The 22,474-nt window shown below is 42.8% G+C and overlaps 1 protein-coding gene across 7 annotated transcripts in view; it reads right to left on the bottom strand.

Moving 5' to 3' along the window:
* LOC115088276 (triadin-like) overlaps positions 1-22,474 on the bottom strand; it is a 162,069-nt gene that overhangs the window by 78,620 nt on the left and 60,975 nt on the right. For all 7 annotated transcript variants that reach the window (XM_029596396.1, XM_029596394.1, XM_029596397.1 and 4 more), the window contains exon 2: positions 845-1,054. In XM_029596396.1, coding sequence (XP_029452256.1) covers positions 845-1,054 — 210 coding nt within the window. The remainder of the gene's footprint in view (positions 1-844; positions 1,055-22,474) is intronic.

Genomic DNA, 22,474 nt, shown 5'->3' with positions numbered 1-22,474 from the left:
CACACATACACATATACACACACTCACTCTCACCACACACACATACACTCACTCACTCATACACACACACTCATTCTCACACACTCACTCACACACACACACATACACACTCACTCACACACACACACACACACAAAACTGTGGAGACTGATTGCTGTTGGCATGTGTTAAACAAATAAAAATGAATGCACTTTAGAAAAATAACTAAAGAAAACAAAAGAGGGAAATAAAGGACTTCTGGATGACAGTTTTCCTTTTGCCACTCCTCTTTTTGTCTTCACTATCCTCTCACTCTCTCTTTCTCTCTCTTCATCTTCTTTTCCCTTCTCATCTTTTCTCTCCTGTCCTGGCCGCTTTGAAATCCTGATTTTCTTCCAACTACCTTCCAAAACATTCTAGCACCTTCGTAAATACCAATAAACTTATGGAGCAATAAAAAAGCCTCCACATTCTTTAAAGTAACCAAATAACCCCAGGAAAGTGCAGCAAAGATCTCAGAAGGTTTGCTTTCCTTCTTAGCCCCCTCATTTGATAAACTCATTCAGGGCAAGCCAATGGAGTAAGAGCTAATCAGAGATATTTAGATTTGAATTCATTCTCAGTTTGGAGTGGATGGATAAAAAAGTAGCACACACAAATCTAAGGGGAAATTGTGTATATTCCCAACCAGAAGAACCCAGCTAGTTTGAAGTGAAATACAGTGCTGGCACTTTAAAATTGCTGGCATTCTGTTGTCCCAAAGGGCCAAATAGATGGCCCCAGAAGCCCTCAGAACACTGCAGATTAGCGCCCGTTTAAAGCTCCATACTTAAATATGTTACTTAAAAAGTACATTGGTGCCTACCTGCAAAGGTCTTGTAATCCACCAAGTCAAATATTATAATAGCCACAGCTGACCAAGTGACAATCAGAGCAACAACAAGAAGCCAGGCAGTTGGTGAGCTGAATGTGCTCAGCAGGTCCTCAGTGACTGACTTCTTTGACACTCTCACAGGAGGCTGAAGGACAGATCCATTCTTGCCGTCTATGACGGTAGTGGTGGTGACCGTGTGCCCTAGTAAGACATTTAAAAAGAAAGAAAGACAACGTAAGTACCTTAATGCACTTCCAGCTCAAAGCTGAAGATACACTGCTGCTAAATATTTTTTTTCAAATACACTTTTACCTGCTGATCTGAAATGTCAACAATAAAAATAATGTAGTGGTATAGATAAAAGTAGTTGGAGTAAGTCAGAGAGAGAGCAACCTGCATTCTAAAGCTATTGTTTAATTAGTTTAATAAAATCATGCATGCAGTAGTGCTGGAATCTGCAGGGACACCATTGACTACCTTCAGCAGCCACTTTGATTTCAATAGGAGTGAAGGCAGCTACCTATCTCTACTGAACAGAGAACAATGTAATTAAAATTAGATTTGTGCTGTTTGCTCATGAGAATTAATTTGTAGGATTATTGTCCGGGGGTGTAGCCAGAACTGAATATTTTGGAGGACCCGGTGTTAACATAGGTGGGCACTGTGGCCAGTGACTCCTCCCTCCCCGACTGCCCCCAGTCTCTTGTCCCATCTTATGTGGGTTTTCGTGGCAGTGGTTGCAACACATCTCTTCCATCTCCCTGCCCTCTCCCTGCCGTTTCTCACACTTTTTCTCTGGCCACTTTATAGAATGATAAATCTCTCAGGCTGCTGAAGAGCAATTACATAAATAGGCTTACAGCCTTCCACCTAGCCCAGGCATTCCTGAGCGTTCAAGGGGGCTGAGAGGAGCAAGGGCGACAAATTACCTGCCAAAAGAAAAGGAAAGATTGTGATAGCCTCAACCGTTTACAGGTCTCGCCCAAGGGCAATGGTGTTTCCCCTTCATGCTACCTCTCGTAATGGATCAGAGGATCATGGTCTGGCAGCGATTCCAGTGCCTCCTGCTCCTCTACCTGCTGCACCTTTAAGGGACACGATCCTGCTGCTAGGGGTGAGGGCCTGAGGGCCCCCTGAGGCCCACTTGTGGCTATACCCCTGCTAGGTCATTACTATTTTGAAAGTTCACTCTGCATCCATAAGCATCATTCATGGACAACTAAAGCAGACAAAGGTTTGCTGGTAAGCAAAAGGAAGGCAGAAAATAAAGAGATAACTGGAGCGATATGCCCCTTCCCTAAAGCATATACTTTCCCTTTGAAAATGATTCCAGGAAAACTACCCACACAAATTTGCACCTGGTAATTTGTGTGAGTAGATGTTCTGTGAGAATGTACCGTGTACACATATACTTATGAAAATTCAAACATGTGCACATAAGTGGAAACCCCTCCCCAACCCCACACCCAAGAATGCAACCCCCTGGTGAGGGTAAAATTATGTGCATAGAGGCCCTACACACGCACATTTATGGCTTTAGAGGTGCGTATAGGACCGGCAATTTCCAAAAAGTCAATTTCTCCAAGTAATTGTTTTGCCATCTTGCCAGCAGAAATGGCTTTTACAATTACCATTAATGAGGGCAATTTTTGAAAGGTTCTAGCTGCATTACAGTGGGCTTAGGTGTCTAGATTCCCTCTTTGAAAACTGTTGAGCACAATACAACAGTTCAGAAAAGCAAAGTAGAATGCCCTCCCATAGTATTATCTAAAAATAACCTGAAATAAAATTGGACCCTCCATTTAAATGACTCCCTGCTATTCAGTTAAATGAAATGCATGAACAGATCAAATCATTAAATAAAAATGACATACTTAACATAGATGAATTTAACTAATACCCAAAATTAAATGTGTGGGACTAGCCACATTTTCATATATGTTCTAATAGATTATTCTGCTCCAATCTAGCTCCTCTGGAAAGACTATTCCAAAGAGAAGAAGCAGCAGCTGAGAAGGATCTTATCCTACATCTAGCCCATCATGGTATGAGCAAAGACTGACTAACTAAATCTTAGCTCTCCATTGAAACTATACCAGGTACCTTGGAATGTCAGTGCTAGGTTTAATTCTCAGGTATTGTTAACCTGTGATCCTTTTTGGGTGCATTAAAGCAGATAGGCAAGCCTTTGAGTTTTTGTCACCATATCTCTGGCTTTCCTACATTCATTGTGATCATTTACTGGAGATCTCTTGTGGTTCTTTCAAACTTGCAATCAAGGAAATGCTGGTGCTGTCAGAATGTTGGGATCCATTGCGCTTGTTTAATGAGAGTTCTAATCTTGCATCTCACATAGCCCATGTACGCTCATTTCAAAAGGCTCTCCTGACAGGGACCTGTCTTCACAGTTTGGTTTAATTGCCCTCATAGTGCAGGTAATTCTGCATGATCCTAAGTGCCCTGCACTAATCACCTGTGCTTGAGGAATTTGCTTAGTGAATTTCTTGTTGGCTAGGGTCTTGTAATGTGGCCTGGACAGGTTCATGCAATATTCAGCATGTGTTACCATTACTGAATGGAAGCAACCATGCATTTTGTTACCAATCATGCACCATTCCCATCTGATTTCAGAGGGGACCATGATACTTTGGGCCTGCCTTCATCCTAGAGGCTAGTTTTAGATAGACATGGGCTCTAGGACAGGTGGTATGGGCTAAGGGTATCTGTGCAGCAGCCAAATGTGGTTTGCTTTGCCCTGTGCTATGCCTAGCTTACTCATTTGCAATAGGGCTTGGTTATCCATGTTGCATTATGCAGTATGTTAGAGCTATAGAGTGGATCTAAAAAGTTTGTAATGTTATAGGCAGCATTGATGATTTTGGGTTATGGTTGCAGCTAAGTGGAGGAATCCTATGCCAAGCAAGGTGTCACTACCATGAGGTTTGTGGCAGGGTTGACCACGCCCTAAAAGTGCATTGCAAGTGTGATTTGAAAGCTGTTCTGATAGAGAATACCCAGCGGATATTCCAGCTACTTCATTGCAGGAGTTGAGTGAGAGTAATAGAGGAGCTACATATCAAGTTTTCGACTTTGATGGCTGGGTTGGCCTGTTCACCCCCCCCCCCCCCCACAATAAATTAAGCTGTATCTTGGCTAATTGAGTCCTGTTCTTGCTACAGATGAGGACATCACCGCACCACAGAGATCTTTGATCTGATAAGCAAAGATCAAAGTAAGAGATCATTGGAGGGTGAGACTTCAATGGCCCTAATGCTCAATGGCAGAATCTTGCAGTAGCACGATAATACATTGAGCCTTTATGAACTGCAATTCAGGAGAGGGGGCGGTCACCCAAAGGGAATTTGAGAATATGTTAATAACTGGATTGGTTATGTAATCTGACAGCCGTATCCATCCAATAAAGATCTTCGTTCTCAAACAGTGGGGACCCCGAGCTTCATTCACAGTTCTAGTAAAAGGAAACGGAAAGGGAGGGAGGGTGGGTAGGAGGCAAGTAGGAGGAGTTGCAATTATATAATTTGAGGTAGGAGGTAAGTATATACCTGATGCGGTTGAGGATAAATCTTCGCACATCTACTTATGCAAGCAAATGCAGTACTACAAATAGGTCTGAAATGTAGGCTCCCTGTAGGCAATATTATTAGGGAAACAACCGTGCTACAAAATTAGCTACAAGATAATTTTCCCTTGCAAAATTTCCTACAAGGGCCATGGTTAAAATGTTGCCATGGGCTTGCACCTGCTTTACGTGTGAGCAAGAATTTCTTGCAAAACTGTGGGCATAGATATGATAATCAAGTCTATATGTGCTATTTCCCCTAACACACCTCCCATATACCTGGCTGAAAATATACACACTATGGAAGCTTGTGCATATTTTTAGCTGGGCAGTGAGAAGCAATTTTCAGCTAAGCCATTTTAACCAGGTAAATGGTTTTGCATACCTTAAGACGAAGATGTTGATACCCAAAGACCAGCTACCACTTGTCTACTGGCAAAGTGACAGCAGTAGTTTACAATATACTGATAACTAACCTACAGTATTTCCCTTCACTTTTAAGATTTCAAGTTGCTAAACTTGTAATCTAAGCACAAATGAGAAAAAAGATAATCATTCTTATCTCTCTACTGCAGGGTTCCCAGTTTACCTGTTCCTTTGAAAAAAGTCCATTCTACTTTTTAGCCTTACAAAATCACTCCACAAAGCTTAGTAGCATTTTAAGTCACAAAGAAGACAAGCAAGGAACTCTGGGAGGGGGGGGTCCTATTTTCTTCATCTGGAAATATCAAGGCATTTAGAATGTTGAGCCTCTTTTATGATCCAGGACTCTTGTATTGGGGCTGGCTCACTAAAAGACTAAATGCTGGCCCCCAATATTTCAAGGCACTTTGTTCATATTAAGGATTTAAAATTAATCAAGTTCTTTACAAGGATTTTACTAGGTAATGCTCAAAAGTATGTTTCAAATGAATGTCCTGAAAGAACTTGCTTTAGTATAACAGCTAGGGATGTGCAGTTGTTTGAAATGAATGGGTAAAATACAATGAGTCCATTTTAGTTTCATTCATGGACCTCCAAAATGAATAAAGGGTGTCCACTAATTTAACAAAATTTTGATCACAATCATTTGTTTCTCATTCAAGTCTAATGCCTATTCCAGCCTACGGCTATACTGAGCAAACAGCAGGTGCAGGCAAGAACTAACTAACTTACATGTTGCCTACATGACATAGCAGCTGCCTTGGAGCCAAGATGGGACAAATTGGCAAGGAGAATGGGACAGAGGACAAATCACGATGAAGCATCTCATTACTAGCCTATAGCTTCCATCTGAATAAAGTGACACTGATGTTCTCCCATTGAAAGGTCTGAGCATGTGCAAAGAAACATCATTTGCTCTATGAAGTTTGTAGAGAACAATCTCTTTTTCAGAAGTTCCTTAACAGTTAAAAGAAAAGCTTAAAAAATGTAAGTATTGGCAATGACAAAGGGCTTCTTCTGATCTTCTCTGCTGCAGTCTGTGGTCTCTCATCCACTGTGACAGAAAAAGAGAGATAGTGGTACTGTTTTCTGTGTTCACTGGAGGAAAGGCAGGAGTGGAGTGGAGATTGAAGCAGTGCAAATTAATGTGAAGACTGCTTTTGTTTGGCTGCAGACAGATTAAAGAGAAAAGAAGCATAGCCTTGCCAGTTTTCTTGGTTCTGCTTTGAACAGTATTTTTATGTGTGCAAAATGAGTCAGTCAGCAGTGCACACATATACACTGTATATGCATGTGTGTGTGAGAGACATTTTTTCACACACTTTAGAGATAGATTTAGAAAGACAGGTTTAGTTTGTGCTACCACTAGCAAGATGCTGATAACTCTGCTTGGAAATTTGATGTGTGCTTGCTAAGCACTGATATGAACTGTCTGTAAACTAGATTGAGTGTATGTGATAGATACACTCATTTACTACTAGAGTGGTACTGTGAGCTCTTGTACAGTATCAATAAATCCTATTGTGATAATATTCCTATTCCTATTCCATAATTTCACTACAATGAAAGGGCAGAGGATGTAATGGCAGGAGTAGAGGATTAGGTGTTGCTGCAAAACCTGTTCAGCCTATGAGCAGTACAGTCGGCCCCTGTGACATAGTGAGGGCAAAGGCATTTGGCGCCATTTTGAATACTGGCAAAGGCTATCGATAGCCATTTTGAATACTGCCAAAGGCTATGAAGTGCAGGAGGTCACTCCTGGACCCCCGCTGGACTTTTGGCAAGTCTTGTGGGGGTCAGGAGGGTCCCCCAAGACTTACCAAAAGTCCCTGGTTCTCCAGTGGGGGTCTGGGAGTGATCTCCTGCACTCAGGCCGTCGGCTGCCAGTAATCAAAATGGCGCCGATAGCCTTTGCCCTATGTCACAGGGGCTACCGGTGCCATTGGTCAGCCCCTGTCACATGGTAGGAGCACAAGATGGCGCCGATGGCCATGTTACAGGGGCTGACCAATGGCACTGGTAGCCCCTGTGACATAGTAGGTCAAAGGCTATCTCGCCATTTTGAAACCGGCACCAAGGGTGTGAATGCAGGGGATGGCTCCCGGACCCCCTGCTGGACCACCAGGGAGTTTTAGTAAGTCTTGGGGCAGTCAGGAGGGAGGATGTTGTAGTTAATTTAATTTTAGCGGGGAAATGAATAAGAATCGACAAATCAACATATAGGGGCGCCATACGGCCGAATGCAATGTATCTGCCCCCCGACAAATCCGAATCCCAAATGCAACGTATGGCATCCCTCTGCACATCCCTACAGGAAAGAGTGGCTACTCAAGAGAGTAGTGCAGACACAGGCAGCATCCTGTCAACTACTTCCTCCCCCACCTCAATACACCAAAGCCACGTAATCTCCAGAGAACTATTTCTCCTGACAAATGACCCTTGCCCCATCCCACAAATAAGACTCCAGCAGAAATTTCTATGACATGCTAACAAAGCCCATTGAGGGCATAGACATAGTTTTCTGGTATATTGGACATACATGTCTATGGTCTGGCCAGACCTGGCAAAGGTGGCTTAGCATGATATTTTCTAACCTCCAACTAGTATGAATGGCTTAACACGGCAATTTGATTGCACATCCCACAAAACACCTCAAGTCTGCCAACAAAGGTTTATTGACAATCCCTACAATAAAGACAGCAAGGCTTAGCGAAGTACGTGAGAGGGCAATTTCAATTGCAGGTCCAAAGCTTTGGAACACACTGCACACGCAAATATGGTTGCAAACAGACACAAAGAAATTTAAATCCGCCCTTAAAATGTGGCTATTTACATGTGCTTATGCAGAGAATGGTCAATAATCAACAAAATGTCTTTATTTTATTTTTGATACTATATTTTAGTTTATTTATTTATTGTATTTTAGCTATGCTTCCACAATTCATTAGCATTATGAACATATATTTTATTTTATTTTATAGTGTTTTTAGTCAAATTTTAACAGCTATTAATAAAATCATATTTCCTTTTTTATATTTTAGATGTTATTACTTTTTTAAATTATTATTGCATTTCTTTGATTTTAAATGATTGTACACCATTGTGAAGGTTTTTACTGATGTGAAGGTATAAAAAAACAAATAAAGCATAAACCAATAAAACCATAAACCATAGTAAGCCCAAGGATCGTGTCTTCTCAATGGCAAAGGACATTTTGAGACCTTAATGTTCAAGGCTGGTACCAGAGTTGATGGAAGAACTGGTCTTTGAAACCAATATTTCTTTCCTGGACTTTCCATAATTTCCATGTGAATAGCAAAATGACTGAAAGCACCTTGGAGGTCTTGCTGTCACTCTGCCCAGCTGTCATGCCTCAGATATATCATCTTGGGCATCTTTTTGACACTTTACCTACTTACCATGCCAAACCTTACTACCTTGGGGTCTTTCTGACCCTCTCCTAATTGCCATGTTCTAGAGGTTCCACCTTGGGGTCTTGCTGCCTCTCTGCTTACCTGCCATGTCCCAGATATAATTTAGTAACATTGTAAATGACAGCAGAAAAAGAGCAAGTGTTCCATTCAGTTTGCCAAGCAAGTTGCCTAGGGCAGTTACTGCCAATCCTTGTATATAACAACCTTGGGGGTCTTTCTACCACCATGATTCTGTGTTTTTTTGATGTTTAGATCCAAGCCTAGTTCTCCTGCTGTATTTCTTTCTTTGTTATATTGGGGTGTGTTGTCTCCAAAATAAAAATTTGAAAAAAGAAAAAAAATACAAGTTTCTCCTCCCATCCCACCTCTTTTCTGGTACTCCATCTTACAGTTTTGTTGTATCCCTCTACAATCACAGTCTAGTTATCTCACCTTGTTTCTTTTATACTGGGGGATTTCCCCCAAAATAAAAATGTGAAAAAAGAAAAAAACGCAAGTTGCTTCTCCTATTAAACCTGCCATTATTGCCCCACATATTCCTGGATTTCTCAGGTGCTTGGAGAAAACCTGCCATTTTGGCTGCCATTTTGCCACTTTGCTGCTTTGCAGTTCTTTTGGAGATATTCATGTCATTGTTAGTTCTGCCTTTCCCACCTGGGCCTCTTCATACGATTGTTGGTTTCCTTTTCCCTTCTCATGTTTTCTTGGGGTTTTGATGCCTTTGTGCTGTTTGCAATTCCATGCATTGTACAATTTGGAAGTTTTGATGCCTTTGTGCTGTTTGCAATTCCTCACTCACTATGTCTTGGGGATTTTGATGTCTTTGTGCTGTTTGTAATTCCCTGCACTGTGTGCTTTTGGGTTTTGATGCAATCGTTCCTCCTGCCGTAGCCCTCATAGTACATCTTGGGGCCTTGATGCCACTCTTCTTGCTGCATTGCTCTGCTCCTACCATTTCTGATTTTAATTGCTATACCACTGATACTTCTTCCACTTCAACCTACTCTTTATATCTTAGGGTGATTTCTTCTCTGCTCCAGCAGTTTTCAATTCAAATTCATTTCTCCTACAGTATTTGCTGAATGTTGGTCTTGTCCTGGTAATCCAATGCTTTACCCAGGCCTTTCTCAGTTATCTTTAATAGTTTCATGCCCTCTTAGACTTTGTCTTCAAACCATCTTCCTTTCCAGTTTTTACAACTATTGGTTTTGTCTGGTATTTAGCCTTTGATAGATTATTCCACAGTAAAATCAAAGGCAGCAGAATTATTGCACCCAAAACCAGGATCAAACTCCTTCATTATTACTGCTTCATAGGTAATGAGGCAGTATTTACAAAAATGGATTCAGAAGAGGAATCATGTGTTGGTTCCCTTAATCACAGGATATTAAACCACTAGTGGCTGAAGAACATTTGATGCCTCTAGTCATTGGCATCTTAACCGCCAGTCAAAAGAAGATGGAAATGATACTGACAAGGCTAAAAATCAGATTATACAAAAGAAAGAGAAAGACCTACCCCAAACCTGAACAGCCAGCTCCTTCAACTAATGATGCCATATGCAAATGACAACAAGCTTCCTCCAGGGATTTCTTCTGGCTTCTCCCTACCTAGGGCTTTGACCCAATTTGGTTGTGCCCTTTGCCCCTCATTTGGAGCCTTGGGATGTTTTTGCTATTCTGGGTGGCTGCTTTGCACCTCTCATGATGTTTTGTTGTCTTCATGCATTTTTTCATTTGATATGAACCTCTGTCACTTCCATGGAGATTTACTGCTTATTTTGGTGCTTTGTTCCCCCTTCATGCCATACTTCGTGCCATACTTCATAACAATTTACTCTTTTTGTGTAGCTTGAGTGGAGGGAAAGGTTCATGCCACTCTTGTTGGCATCCTTTGCCCCAATTTTGGAGCCTTGGGTTGATCAGATCACTCTTGCTGCTGTTTGCTCCTCTAATGATTCTTTGGACAAAGTTTTGCCCCATTGTGGGTCCTTGGGCTCTTCATGCCACTTTTGGCCCCATGTTGACGTAGTCTTGAAATGTCGGAATGCCTTTACCCTTCTGATGATATCTACCTACTTGTTTCTTGAGATATGTTTAGAAAACCCCCATTTTGGAGCCCAAAATAAGTTGCATTTTTCCCCCACTGACTATAATGGGAAACAAATGAAAGAATAAAACAAATAAATGATGTTTCTTTTTTTCATTTGAAATGTACCAAACAAATGATTGTGACCTACAAAATAAATAAATGAGATGAAATTATTTTTTGAATCTGTACATAATTATTAGTACTAGCAATGATTTTTGCACAGACTCAAAAACCAGAAACTATTCACTTTTTCCATTTCTAAATATAAATGATTGCATTTACTTGCTAATTATGAAAAAAAACAATACATGGTCACATGAGTTTACTTTTAACAAAAGTAGTGATTAGCATTTCATAACCTTACTAACATTTCAGTTCATAAAGTAATATTTATAAAATCAAAATATTGGTAATTCTATGGAATATTACATATTATTTTTGTTGGCATTACCTAGTAATGATTTGTTTCATACTTATCATCAAGTAAATGGCAAAAGGGAGGGTATTTCTAATTATCTGTAAACCCATGAGATATACACCTCTAACATATTTGTTAGTGTGCTGCTTCTTGTTTTTTAAATGCATGACACTGAGCTGTCTGCACAGATGCAACAGGAAACAGGTGTACCATGCAGAAAGGCCTGGGAGTCATATAAGAATGCTGGGGTGATTGAAGCCGTAGAGGAGGCAGAGCAGCACTGTGCTGTGCGGTCCTGCTTTCTGGCCCAGCCCCAGCCATATTTAAGGACCAAGCAGTGAGGGGCCACATAGCCTTACCTCCTTCCAGGTTGAGCTTGGGGTTACCAGTCCAGATAGCCATCATGCTCGATGACCCACTTCTGTGGGGGTGGGGGGAGAAGACAGGTATTGACCCAGAAGATAATGAGTTGGCTGCAGCCCCTTTCAGCCACACCTTGAATGCTCAACCCTCTCATTAAAGGGCCAGCCATTGGCCCCATCGAGGCCTTTGGGTGACGAGAAAGGAGCGAAAAAAAGTTAAGATTGGCTGGGTTCCATTCTCTTTCCCCTGCCTCCCATGCCTGAGCCAATGTGTCTCTTGTTCTCTGCCATGGGTTAAGATTAATTGGCATATAAAAAGGAAAGGAAACTTTTTGGACCTTCCACATCACCACTACTACTCCAGTGTTTCCAAAAGGAAACCCAGCAACTAAAGGTTAGTTGTAGGTAGGCACAGTACAAGTGTAACTGCCTTGGTTGGGTGGGTCAGAATTCAAGTCAAACAAATAGCATGCTGTCCAAACATAGTGGCACTGGCCTATCATGTTGTTAGTCAAATCATGGCTGCAATCAACAATGCCACAGGCCTTGTCAAGCATACCAGGTTGGGGCAGGAATGTGCCATCAAAGCAGCTGGCATCACAATGAGACTGACACATGGGATGGGGCTAGGGGCCATGGGGAAGGAGATAGGATATATAGTTGTATAGAGTAGGGTTCTAAGCCCCCCTACAAAAATGTGAAACTTGTAGATGATTTGTGCAGAAGTGTGTCCTTGGGGAAAGGATCCTACATGTCAGGATTCCAAGTAAAAGAGGTAGGACAGATGTGTGGTAGGGCTGCCCCTAAACAGGTCAGGTGCAGAGGTCTGAGTAGGAGCAGGGGTCAAAGCACAGAATTGCTTACTGAGGAAACATCTGTGGAGACCTTTCAGATACCCAAGAACATGCCTTGCATCAGTACTTGGGTGAAATGGGCTGGCAGCCTCCCTTGCTCTCCATTGACCTAGCAGCTTACATGCAGGGATCTGTACAGGAGCCTCAGGCTCATATGGCAGTCCAGCTACACCAGATGAATTGTCCTCCTGTAGGTACATATAGCCAGGATGGAGCCTCTGTTTCTAGCAGGCACCATCCATGGAGTGGGTCAGCTTCCTCAAAGTTCAAGTCAAATCTTAAAGCATTTGGTTGCTTTGGCTTCTGAAATTCAGAAACAGATAATAGACCTCTCATCAGGGACACCAAAAGAAGCAGTAAATCCTTCATGGTAGTGATAGAAGTTCATATGAAATGAAAAAATGCATGCAGACTCAAGCAATGCACCAGATAGTGAGTTGATTGCTTGGGCAGGGGTGGGAGAAAGTGGGACAGCTATGATGTCTGGACTGCCTGCCTTTTCGGGGACCAAGCAACTTTGGGCTCGCATTCCATGCTCTTTGCACAGTCAGGTTAAATGACAGTATGCCAACATATTATTTTTGTTAGCATAAGAAAGAAGAGGAGAAAAGGAAAGAATAAGAAGCATGAGCCACCTAGTATAAGTAGGAAGGTATCACATAACATTTTCAATTGGGCTTATTTGTTTGCCAGGCTAGCAAATATTATCAGTAAAGAAATCTCATGAGACTTCTATGTTGTGGTCCTACTTGGAAACAATCATTAATGTCCACAAAATGTATGAAGGTTTCATGTTGTTAAACTACAATGAGGCCTTCAGGGGCAGCATGGTCGTTATCCCTGAAATGTCATGGGGCTCTCATGACATGGAGTTAGGGATGTACATTCATTTTAAATGAAGGAGTAAAATGCAACAAATAAAGCAATTTTGAGTTTGTTACAAATGAAATGAACCAAAAATAGACTATGATGAAAACATCCAAAATTTTCAGGTATTTTCATACTTGTCTACTTATTTTTAAAAAATGGACCTCTGGCAGATCCTAGCCAGGGCCTGGCCCTGTTGCTGAGGCCTAGGCCTGACATCAGACCTGGCCAAGGCCAGATCCTTTCACTGAAATATAGGTTTGGGCATAGGCCTAGGCCTTAAGTCAGGCCAGTCATGACTCTCTGTTTAGTCAATGAGCTAGGACTAACTCCGGGGACAAGCCCAAAGATATGTTCCATTGCTGAGGCCCAGACTTAGGCCCAGACCTAATGCCGGAGGCCAGCCCGAGGTTGGATCCCATCAACAAAGCCTGGCAAGGCGTAAGCCTGATACCAAAGCATGGTCTGCGGCAGGGTCCTAAGGTGCAGGCCTGGGCCTAAACCTAGACATGACAATGAGACCCATCCAGAGTCTGGCTCCAGCAGCCAAGGCCTGGGCCTAGGCCTAGGACTGACCTGAAACTGAGTCCTAACGCCAAGGCCAAGGCTTGACACTGGAGTTTAAGCCTAGGCCTGACACCAGGATCCTGCCAAGGCCGGTCCAGTCACAGAGGACCAAGTCTAGATGCAGACCCGAAGCTAGGACTCAAACAGAGGCCAATGCTAGGGCTCAGCCAGTAACTGAGCCCCAGGCCCAATACCAGAGCAGGCCCAAGGTAGGTCCTATCACAAAGGCCCGGATCAAGGCCCCCACTTGATGCTAGAACCCAGGCCTAGATCCAGGCACAAAGTCAGGGCCCATCTGAAAGATGGGTTGTATTGAGAAGGTCCAGGCCTAGGCCTAGACTTGACAAAGGGGACTGCCCAATAAGGATTCTTATTGCCAAGGCCCAGACCTAGGCCAACGTCTGACGCCAAGGCCCAGTCCAAAGATGGCTCCCATTGCTTAGGCCTAGGCCCTACACCAGGCCCAGCCCAAATCCAGGTCCAGTTACCATGACCCAGGGCCAACATGAGGCCCAGCCCAAAGCTGGGGTCCAGTTACTTAAACCCAGGCCCAATGCTGGAGTCCAACCCAAGGCTATGTCCCATCACTGAGCCCCAAGCGCAATGCTGGAACCCTACTGGATAACATCAGGCAAGAACATTCAGTAGAACATTTATTCCACTGAATATCCTGCACAAGTTATTCAGCTAAATTTAGCCAGTTATCTTGTCTGCTCACCAACTTACTGAATATCGGCCTCTTTATATTAATGGCTTGGGAACACACACTGCAATAATTACATTCTACATATCCTTCAATTTTATTACACAGACTACGATCATATGAGTCTAATGTTGATGGGACCAGATTATCTCTGAGATTGCGACCCCTAGTGAAAGCTACAGTAAAAATTTGTCTTTTCAAAACAGCTAAGTCTTGAACTATGTGCTAGTGTTTTCATATAATCTTTTTTTTTATTAAGTATTTATATATATACAAAGCACATACTCAATACTCTGTGAAATATGAAATGGAAAAGATCAAATACAGAAATAATATGAAGAATAATATTATAGCAACATAGCATTGATACGCAAACCATTATAACAAAGGAAATTAAGAGGAAGCAAAAGAAAAAAAACAGAGGAGCATTCAAAAATAAGAAACCATACTATGAAAGGGCCATAGCAATGATCAAATCATCCTGATAAATCAAGTTCCAGAGGGAATTGGAAATGATATTGAATTCTTCCTAGTATCGATAAATGATCTAAGTTGCTCAGGGGAGAAGAAGATATAATTATCAGAAAAATATTAATGTGGCATTTACAAGGTATTGTGACATAAAGGAAGCCCCAGTGCTACTAACACCTCCTAAGTGCAAGAAACTGACTCCTCCGCTCCTGAGCAATTCTAGATAAATCTGGGAAAATATAGACTTTCTGACCATGAAATTCAGAGTTAAGATTACAAAAGTAAAAGGATATAACCTTACTTAAATCACTATCAATTACAAAAGAAACAAGCAAAGTAGCATGTTCAATTGTTTCATATCTGAATATTGCGAGAAACTGAAATACGTTAAAAGAAGGTGAATTAGAGCGTAAAGAAACAGGAAGAAAAACTGCCTTATTAACAGATGGTAAAGCATCAGCTGAATATTTCAATTAATCCAAAAAATATCACTTTAAGGTCATAATAGGAATTTCACCCATAATCTTAGGGAAATTCAGGAAGTGTAAATTCAGATGTCTTGATGAATTTTCCAAAAATTCAAGCCTTCTAGAAAGTTTTCCACAATCTTGAATCAAATTAGACTGAGCAGCAACCAAATTATTCAGATCTTGCTGAAAAGAAACAAATTTAGTTTCATGGTCATAAGAACATAAGAAATGCCATACTGGGTCAGACCAAGGGTTCATCAAGCCCAGCATCCTGTTTCCAACAGTAGCCAATCCAGGCCATAAGAACCTGGCAAGTACCCAAAAACTAAGTCTATTCCATGTTACTGTTGCTAGTAATAGCAGTGGATATTTTCTAAGTCAACTTAATTAATAGCAGGTAATGGACTTCTCCTCCAAGAACGTATCCAATCCTTTTTTAAACACAGCTATACTAACTGCACTAACCACATCCTCTGGCAACAAATTCCAGAGTTTAACTGTGCGTTGAGTGAAAAAGAACTTTCTCCGATTAGTTTTAAATGTGCCACATGCTAACTTCATGGAGTGCCCCCTAGTCTTTCTATTATCTGAAAGAGTAAATAACCGATTCACATCTACCCGTTCTAGACCTCTCATGATTTTAAACACCTCTATCATATCCCCCCCTCAGCTGTCTCTTCTCCAAGCTGAAAAGTCCTAATCTCTTTAGTCTTGCCTCATAGGGGAGCTGTTCCATTCCCCTTATCATTTTGGTCGTCCTTGTCTGTACCTTCTCCATCGCAATTATATCTTTTTTGAGATGCGGCGACCAGAATTGTACACAATATTCAAGGTGCGGTCTTACCATGGAGCAATATAGAGGCATTATGACATTTTCCGTTTTATTCACCATTCCCTTTCTAATAATTCCCAACATTCTGTTTGCTTTTTTGACTGCCGCAGCACACTGAACCGACGATTTCAATGTGTTATCCACTATTTATTTATTTATTTTCAACTTTTGTATATGATGCCTAGATCTCTTTCCTGGGTGGTAGCTCCTAATATGGAACCTAATATTGTGTAACTATAGCATGGTCATGAATTTTAAGTTCATGAAGAGAAACCAGTGGGTCCAACTTGGAAGAAAAGGAGCCCAAAATTTGTGAAACTGTAGTCAGGTTTTGAATAAAACAAGAAATAAGTTCTTATAATGAATCCAGCGTTACTTCTGCTAGCTATAGTCTGCACAGCATCACTTCATCATTCTTCATATTTAAAATTCCTGTGTTCTGATCTCATTATAACTTGAATCTGTGCCAAAAGACTGATATTACAGTCAATGCAGATCTTAATCTCATCAAATGTCAAGTCAAAGGGAAGCACAAATTTAACAGAAAATGTGCTACCTCTGTCACAAAGTTAATTATACAAGTTTTGAAAAAAAAAAAGAAGGTTTGTGATTTGGACAGACTGCATTATGTGACTATGAATCAAAATCTTTTAATTCACAGCAAGAACATCATTAGGCAACCCAATGGCAAGACTGTATTCACAATGCCTAATAACATCCTAATGTGCCTTAGCTCCTCTGAAATATTAATTTCATGAATACATAATGGTAACAGAATTTGACAGAATTTCTTTTTGTTTTAAAAGTGATATCTGGGATATTTTTAATCCAGAATGTGTAGTGAGTACAAAGAGGTTTCTGATGTATTTCTCAGGTTCTGAGGACAGAGCTTTGGCCGTTGACCTCTGGCCTCATGCCTCACAACACTTCCAGGGCATTTCTGACTCCTTAAATGTACACCATGCTGTGTGTTGCTGTGTATATTTTTACAAATGCAGCAGATAGACATGAGGAAAAATAGATGTAGTACACAAAATCTTGTTAGTTTTGACTCTGTAACAGTTCATTATTTTCATACCTGGGAACTCTCCGGATTTGGCCCAGAGACTCTGGAATTCTAAAGGAATTACTGGGTCTCTGGGCCAACATCAGAAAACTCTGGGTCCTGCTGCAGAAGCAGACCCTGGAAAAAAAAAGTCACCGAGCGTGCGGCTGTAGGGGCTGCACAACCTGTTACGCGCCCTGTCCACACCTGGCCTGGGCATGGGCCTGCTCACCTCACTAGCTCCTCTGCAGGTCACGGGTCGGCCTCCTCAGTGGCAGCTGCGAGCTCCTCCAGGCCTCGGTGTCCTGCAGCGGCGGTCACCGGGCCTTCCACTGTGCACCAGGCCTCACGCCGGAGTTTGGCGTCTCCAGTGGTGTTGGCCACGTCCCTACATGCGTGCGTGCAGACCGCCCAGCCTCTTGTAGGGCCAGGGGTGGGTCCTAGCTCCGCGACGCGCCTTGATTGAATGTTCAATATAAGGAAGTCCCTGCCTGCACTTCCTTGCCTTGGCAATCGGGTCAGCACTGCATGTGTACTAGTTTGCCTCCGCATTCACAGTCTTGTTCCAGTCTTATTCCAGCCTTGTTCCAGCCTTCTTCCAGCATCCTACTGTTCCAGCCTTGTTCCAGCCTTCTTCCAGCATCCTACTGTTCCAGCGTCCTACTGTTCCAGCGTCCTACTGTTCCAGCATCCTACTGTTCCAGCGTCCTACTGTTCCAGCCTTGTTCAGCTTCCTTCTGTTCCAGCATCCTTCTGTACCAGCATCTGTCTGTTCCAGCGTCTTTCTGTCCTATCTCCCTAGGTAGTACCCTCGGACTGTCTCTCTGGTACTGACCTCGGCCTGCTCCTTGACCATTCTGTCCGCTGCCTGGATCCTGACCTCTGCCTGCCTTGTGACCTCATCTGACCTCCGGAACCTGACCCCTGCCTTGTTGACTACTCCTCGGACTGATCCTTGGATTCTGACCTTAGCTGCCATTGACCACGTTTTCTGATTCTGGCTCTGTTCCTTGCCTTGTCATTGCCAACACTGTTCTGGTCTTCCTTGCTCCTCCAGACCTACACACTAGAGTCCGACCGCTGTTGGTGGGCACGCTTCTCTGTTACCTCTCTGGGAGACCCTGCGAGGCCCACCTAAGTCCAAGCAGCCCCGGTCCCTACGGGCTCCACCCGGGGGGGGACATGGGCTTCCAGTGGTGAAGCTCATCCTAGCCTCTGTCTCCTCCTGTGCTCCGCCCCTTGGGGGCAGGTGCTTCCTGGTCCCTACCAGGGAGCCGTTCTCCACTGCTCCAGGACAAGGGTCCACCTTCAAGCACAAAACAACCCAGAAGGAGGAGGAGTGTGGGCCCCACGCCAGAAGGAAGAGACCCATCTAGCCATATGCATGAGGAGAAGGAGCATGGGCTCCATGCCGGAAAGAAGATGGGCTGTGAGTAAACACTTGCAGAAGAACAAGGAGCATTTCCCTCCTACACCCCTGAAAAAGGAAGAGATCCATTGCCCATGCAGCTACAAGGAGGAGGCGTGTAGGAAAGAGAAGGAGCTATATTGGGCCCATGCAAGGGAAGTTGCTTGAAGGAGATCTGTCCACCCTGGAAGAGGAGGCTGATGTCATTGGTAGGTTTAGGGTGAGGACTGTGTGTAGAAGAAGGAGAGGAGTGAGTGCATGTGTGTGAGAGTGCATGTATGTGTGTGGAAGAAGAAGAGAAGTGAATGTGCATGTGTGTGTGTGTGTGTGTGTGTGTGTGAGAGAGTGCATGTATGCATATGATAGAGGGAGAGAAGTGAGTGTGTGTGTGTGTAAAAGGGAGAGCAGTGAGTGCATGTGTGTGAGTGCATGTATGTGTGTGGAAGAAGGAGAGAAGTTAGTGTGCATATGTGTGTGGAAAAGGAAGAGAAGTGAGTGTGCATGTGTGTGAGTGCATGTGTATGATAGAGGGAGAGAAGTGTGTATGTGAGAAAGTGCATGTATGTGAGTGAGTGAATATGTGAGTGTGCTATTGTGAGAATGGTTGTGTGCAAGCCTGCCCCCCCACCCAACCTCTCCCCTCCCGGTGACAGGAAATCAAAAGTTCTCAGGTATGATTATTTTTATGTAGTTATGAGGGTACTGTGTTGTTAAGTGGATGAGCTTTAAGTAAGTTTATAGCTCCTCTGTTGCCCTTAAAGTTCTCTCAGTGCTTTTTTACTAAAATAATGCTGTACCCAGTTTTGTGGGCCAGATTCCAATCCAGATTGTATCATTTGGACTACTGAAACTTCACTTGCAGAAGCTACCATGTTTTTCAATCCATGAAACTTTCCATAACAGTTTGGATAAAAGCTATCCACAAAAGCATACAATAATAGTCCACTATTTCCAATTATAATAGTTTGCTCCTTGCTTTATTGCCAATGAAAGAACACAAACATAGATAAACATTAGTAACGCTGCTGCTGCTCACAGAGGGGAGGAGGGAGGGCTGAGAGTGCATAGGCTAGTGGAGAGATTGCCACTCCCCTCTCTCCTCACCCACCAGCAAACTTAACAGAGAGAAATGTTGCCCCTGTCATCAGCCTGCCCTCTATTTCCACAAGCTGTCATATACCTTTGGCCCAAGCACCCAAAGGAAAATGGTGCTGCTGACTCTGGCCAGAGGGATATATGGAGGAGGGACTATTTGAAAGGCGGGATGAGAGGCAGGAGGGGGTTTGAGGGTTGGATAGTGTGAGTTTTCATTTTTGATGCCTTGATAAGCATTTTATTGTTTTAATCCTCATTTTTCTGGATTTCTTCTGAGTCTTGCCACCTCCTCTCTAGGTTCCACCACCTGTTTCCCAAGGGAGTGAATATGCAAACATCTTTCACACTGAGCTGGTTCCTCACTGTGGATCAGGACATCTGTCTGGACAGCAGTAGAAGTGGTAACAGCAGAGACAGTTTGGGAAATATGATATTTCTCTTCCACCCTTCAGCAGTTGGTAGCTTCTGGTACCTGCTGAAAAAACTGAGAGCGACCTGCCGAAGCCCTTGCCTTTTCTTCAATTATCTTGAAATTAAAATGAACTAGCCTGTGGGATCTAACTCAGAATCCCTGCTTGTGGTCTGATTTGCTTGCTTACTTGAATCTTGGAAGTATGAAGTGTCTTATATTATTCTTTCAGACTAGAAAATATATTTCTAAATTTGAGGTATGTAGTTTTGTTTTGTTGCCTTTCTAGTTGTCTGCTATTGCCTACCCACTATCTTCTCCTACTAGCTACCCCCTCAGATAAACTTTGGATAATCTAGGATAACCAGAACATTTTCATTTTAAAGTATAGGCTCAACCTTTGAACCCCATTCACAGTAAATTCATAGCCCTAGCAATACTGAGCTACAACGCCATTTAGTGACCCCATAGGGTTACATCAGCATATACATCCTCCACAAAAGAGCTGTTTGTAAGCTGAATCAACTATTAAAAATGGCTTATTTGAACATCTCTTGTTCTTAAATTCCCTCTAAACAATAGATTTGATGTCACTAGGATGACAAGGGCTCAAAAAGACGTGACTTGGCACAATATCTTTATGAGCGACCTAGCGGAAGGGATAATAAAAGGTAAATTTTGCCTATTTACAGATAATACTAAGATCTGCAACAGAGTAGAAATGCCTGAAGGAGTAGAGAGAATGAAAAGCGATTTAAGAAAGTTTGAAGAGTCTTCAAAGGTTTGGCAGCTGGGATTCAATGCCAAGTGCAGAGTCATGAATCTGGGGTGCGGCAATCCAAAGAAGCTGATTGTGATGGGCAGTGAAAGACTAATGCACATGAACTGGGAGAGGGACCTCGGTGTGTTAGTATCTGATGATCTGAAGGCGGTGAAGCAATGTGGCAAGGCTATAGCTAAAGCTAGAAGAATGCTGGGCTGCATAGAGAGAGAGGAATAACCAGTAAGAAAAAAGAGGTGATAATGCCTTTGTACAGGTCCGGGTGAGGCCTCACCTGGAGAACTGTGTTCAGGTGAGGCCTCAAATCTGACGAATCTCAAAAAGGATTAAGTCAGGATAGAGGCTGTCCAAGGAAGAGCGACCAAAATGGTGAGGGGTCAGCATTGGAAGACTTATGAGGAGACGCTGAAGGATCTGAATATGTACACCCTGGAAGAGAGGAGGTGCAGGGGAGATATGATACAGACCTTCAGATAACTGAAAGGTTTTAATGATGCACAATCATCAAACCTTTTCTGTTGGAAAGAAATCAATAGAACTAGGGGTCATGAAGTGAAACTCCAGGGAGGACAGTTAGGAACCAATGTCAGGAAATATTTTTTCATGGAGAGGGTGGTAAAAGCTTGAAATGTTCTTCTGGAGGAGGTGGTGGAGACGAAAACAGAAGGAATTCAAAGGGGCATGCAATTAACACTGTGGATCCCTAAAGGCTAGAGGATGGAATTAAAGAAAAGAGTGCATGGAGGTAACTGGTGGTAACTTGCTGGTGTGGCAGTTGCTAACAAATAACAGTATCAAAGCTTAATGAAACTCCATCATTGCTATCTGCTTCAACAGCAGTGGGAAAAGGGGAATTGGATTCAGACAGCAACCAATGAGAGCTCCGATTTTTACTGTATGGGGAACAAATAAACATGTGAGTAACTTGCTGATGCGGCTTTTACTACCCTTAATCATTAAAGGGTAGATTTTTAAACCTGCGTGTGTGCATCCATGTGCAGCGGTTCCCGGTGCATGCACATGGACACACCAACACACACAATATAAAATCCGATGCCTGCGCACACATGAGTGCCTGATTTTGTATCGGCGGCTATGTGCACGCGGGTGCCCCACTCGCAAACGTGGGGGGATTTTTTTAATATGCGTGGCGATGCGATCCCACTTTTTCCCTAGCCCCCTTTCTTTCCTACCTTTTCCCCTCTCCTCCCTGACCCATAACCCCTACCTATCTAGCTTTTTTTTAATTTTTAAACTTACCTGCTCTAATGAGCAGAAGGAAGTTACTCACGCCAGCCAGCTGCCACAAGCCAGGGCCAGCTCCACTAAGTGAATCACAAAAAATTGTTGTCCTAGGAGCCAAGATCCTGATGAATCAAGGGAAAACAACCTGCAAGCTCTTGCCCTGAGATTAAGCTCCACCAAGGACAGGATCCAAATGCAGGACACCTGGGAGCCGAAGCATCCCACTGTTCCAGTCTAGTATGTGTCCACCATCTGATGGAGACAGAGAAATACTGGCTATTGCCAGTGCTGCATGAGCTTATATACCAGGTGATAATGTCACTGAAAAAGGTTTGTCCTCAATCTCCATCTATGGGTAAGCGATGATAACCCACACTTCTGGGCTGGTGTAGGAGAATGATAAGGACAATTCATTTTTTGACAAAAACCACAACAGCTCATCATTAGCACCTTTCTTCACTAACTTTGTTCTGAAGAAAGATATAAAAGATGAGACTTTCAATCGACCAAAATTGACTTTTCTGTGACTCCATATTCCCCCCAAGAGGCTCCCTGGATTATAAGGC

This window comes from Rhinatrema bivittatum, chromosome 3 (assembly GCF_901001135.1).
Source record: "Rhinatrema bivittatum chromosome 3, aRhiBiv1.1, whole genome shotgun sequence".
NCBI lineage: Eukaryota > Metazoa > Chordata > Amphibia > Gymnophiona > Rhinatrematidae > Rhinatrema > Rhinatrema bivittatum.
Note: the sequence above shows the minus strand (reverse complement) of the source record. Positions and strands in the feature narration are given on the sequence as shown.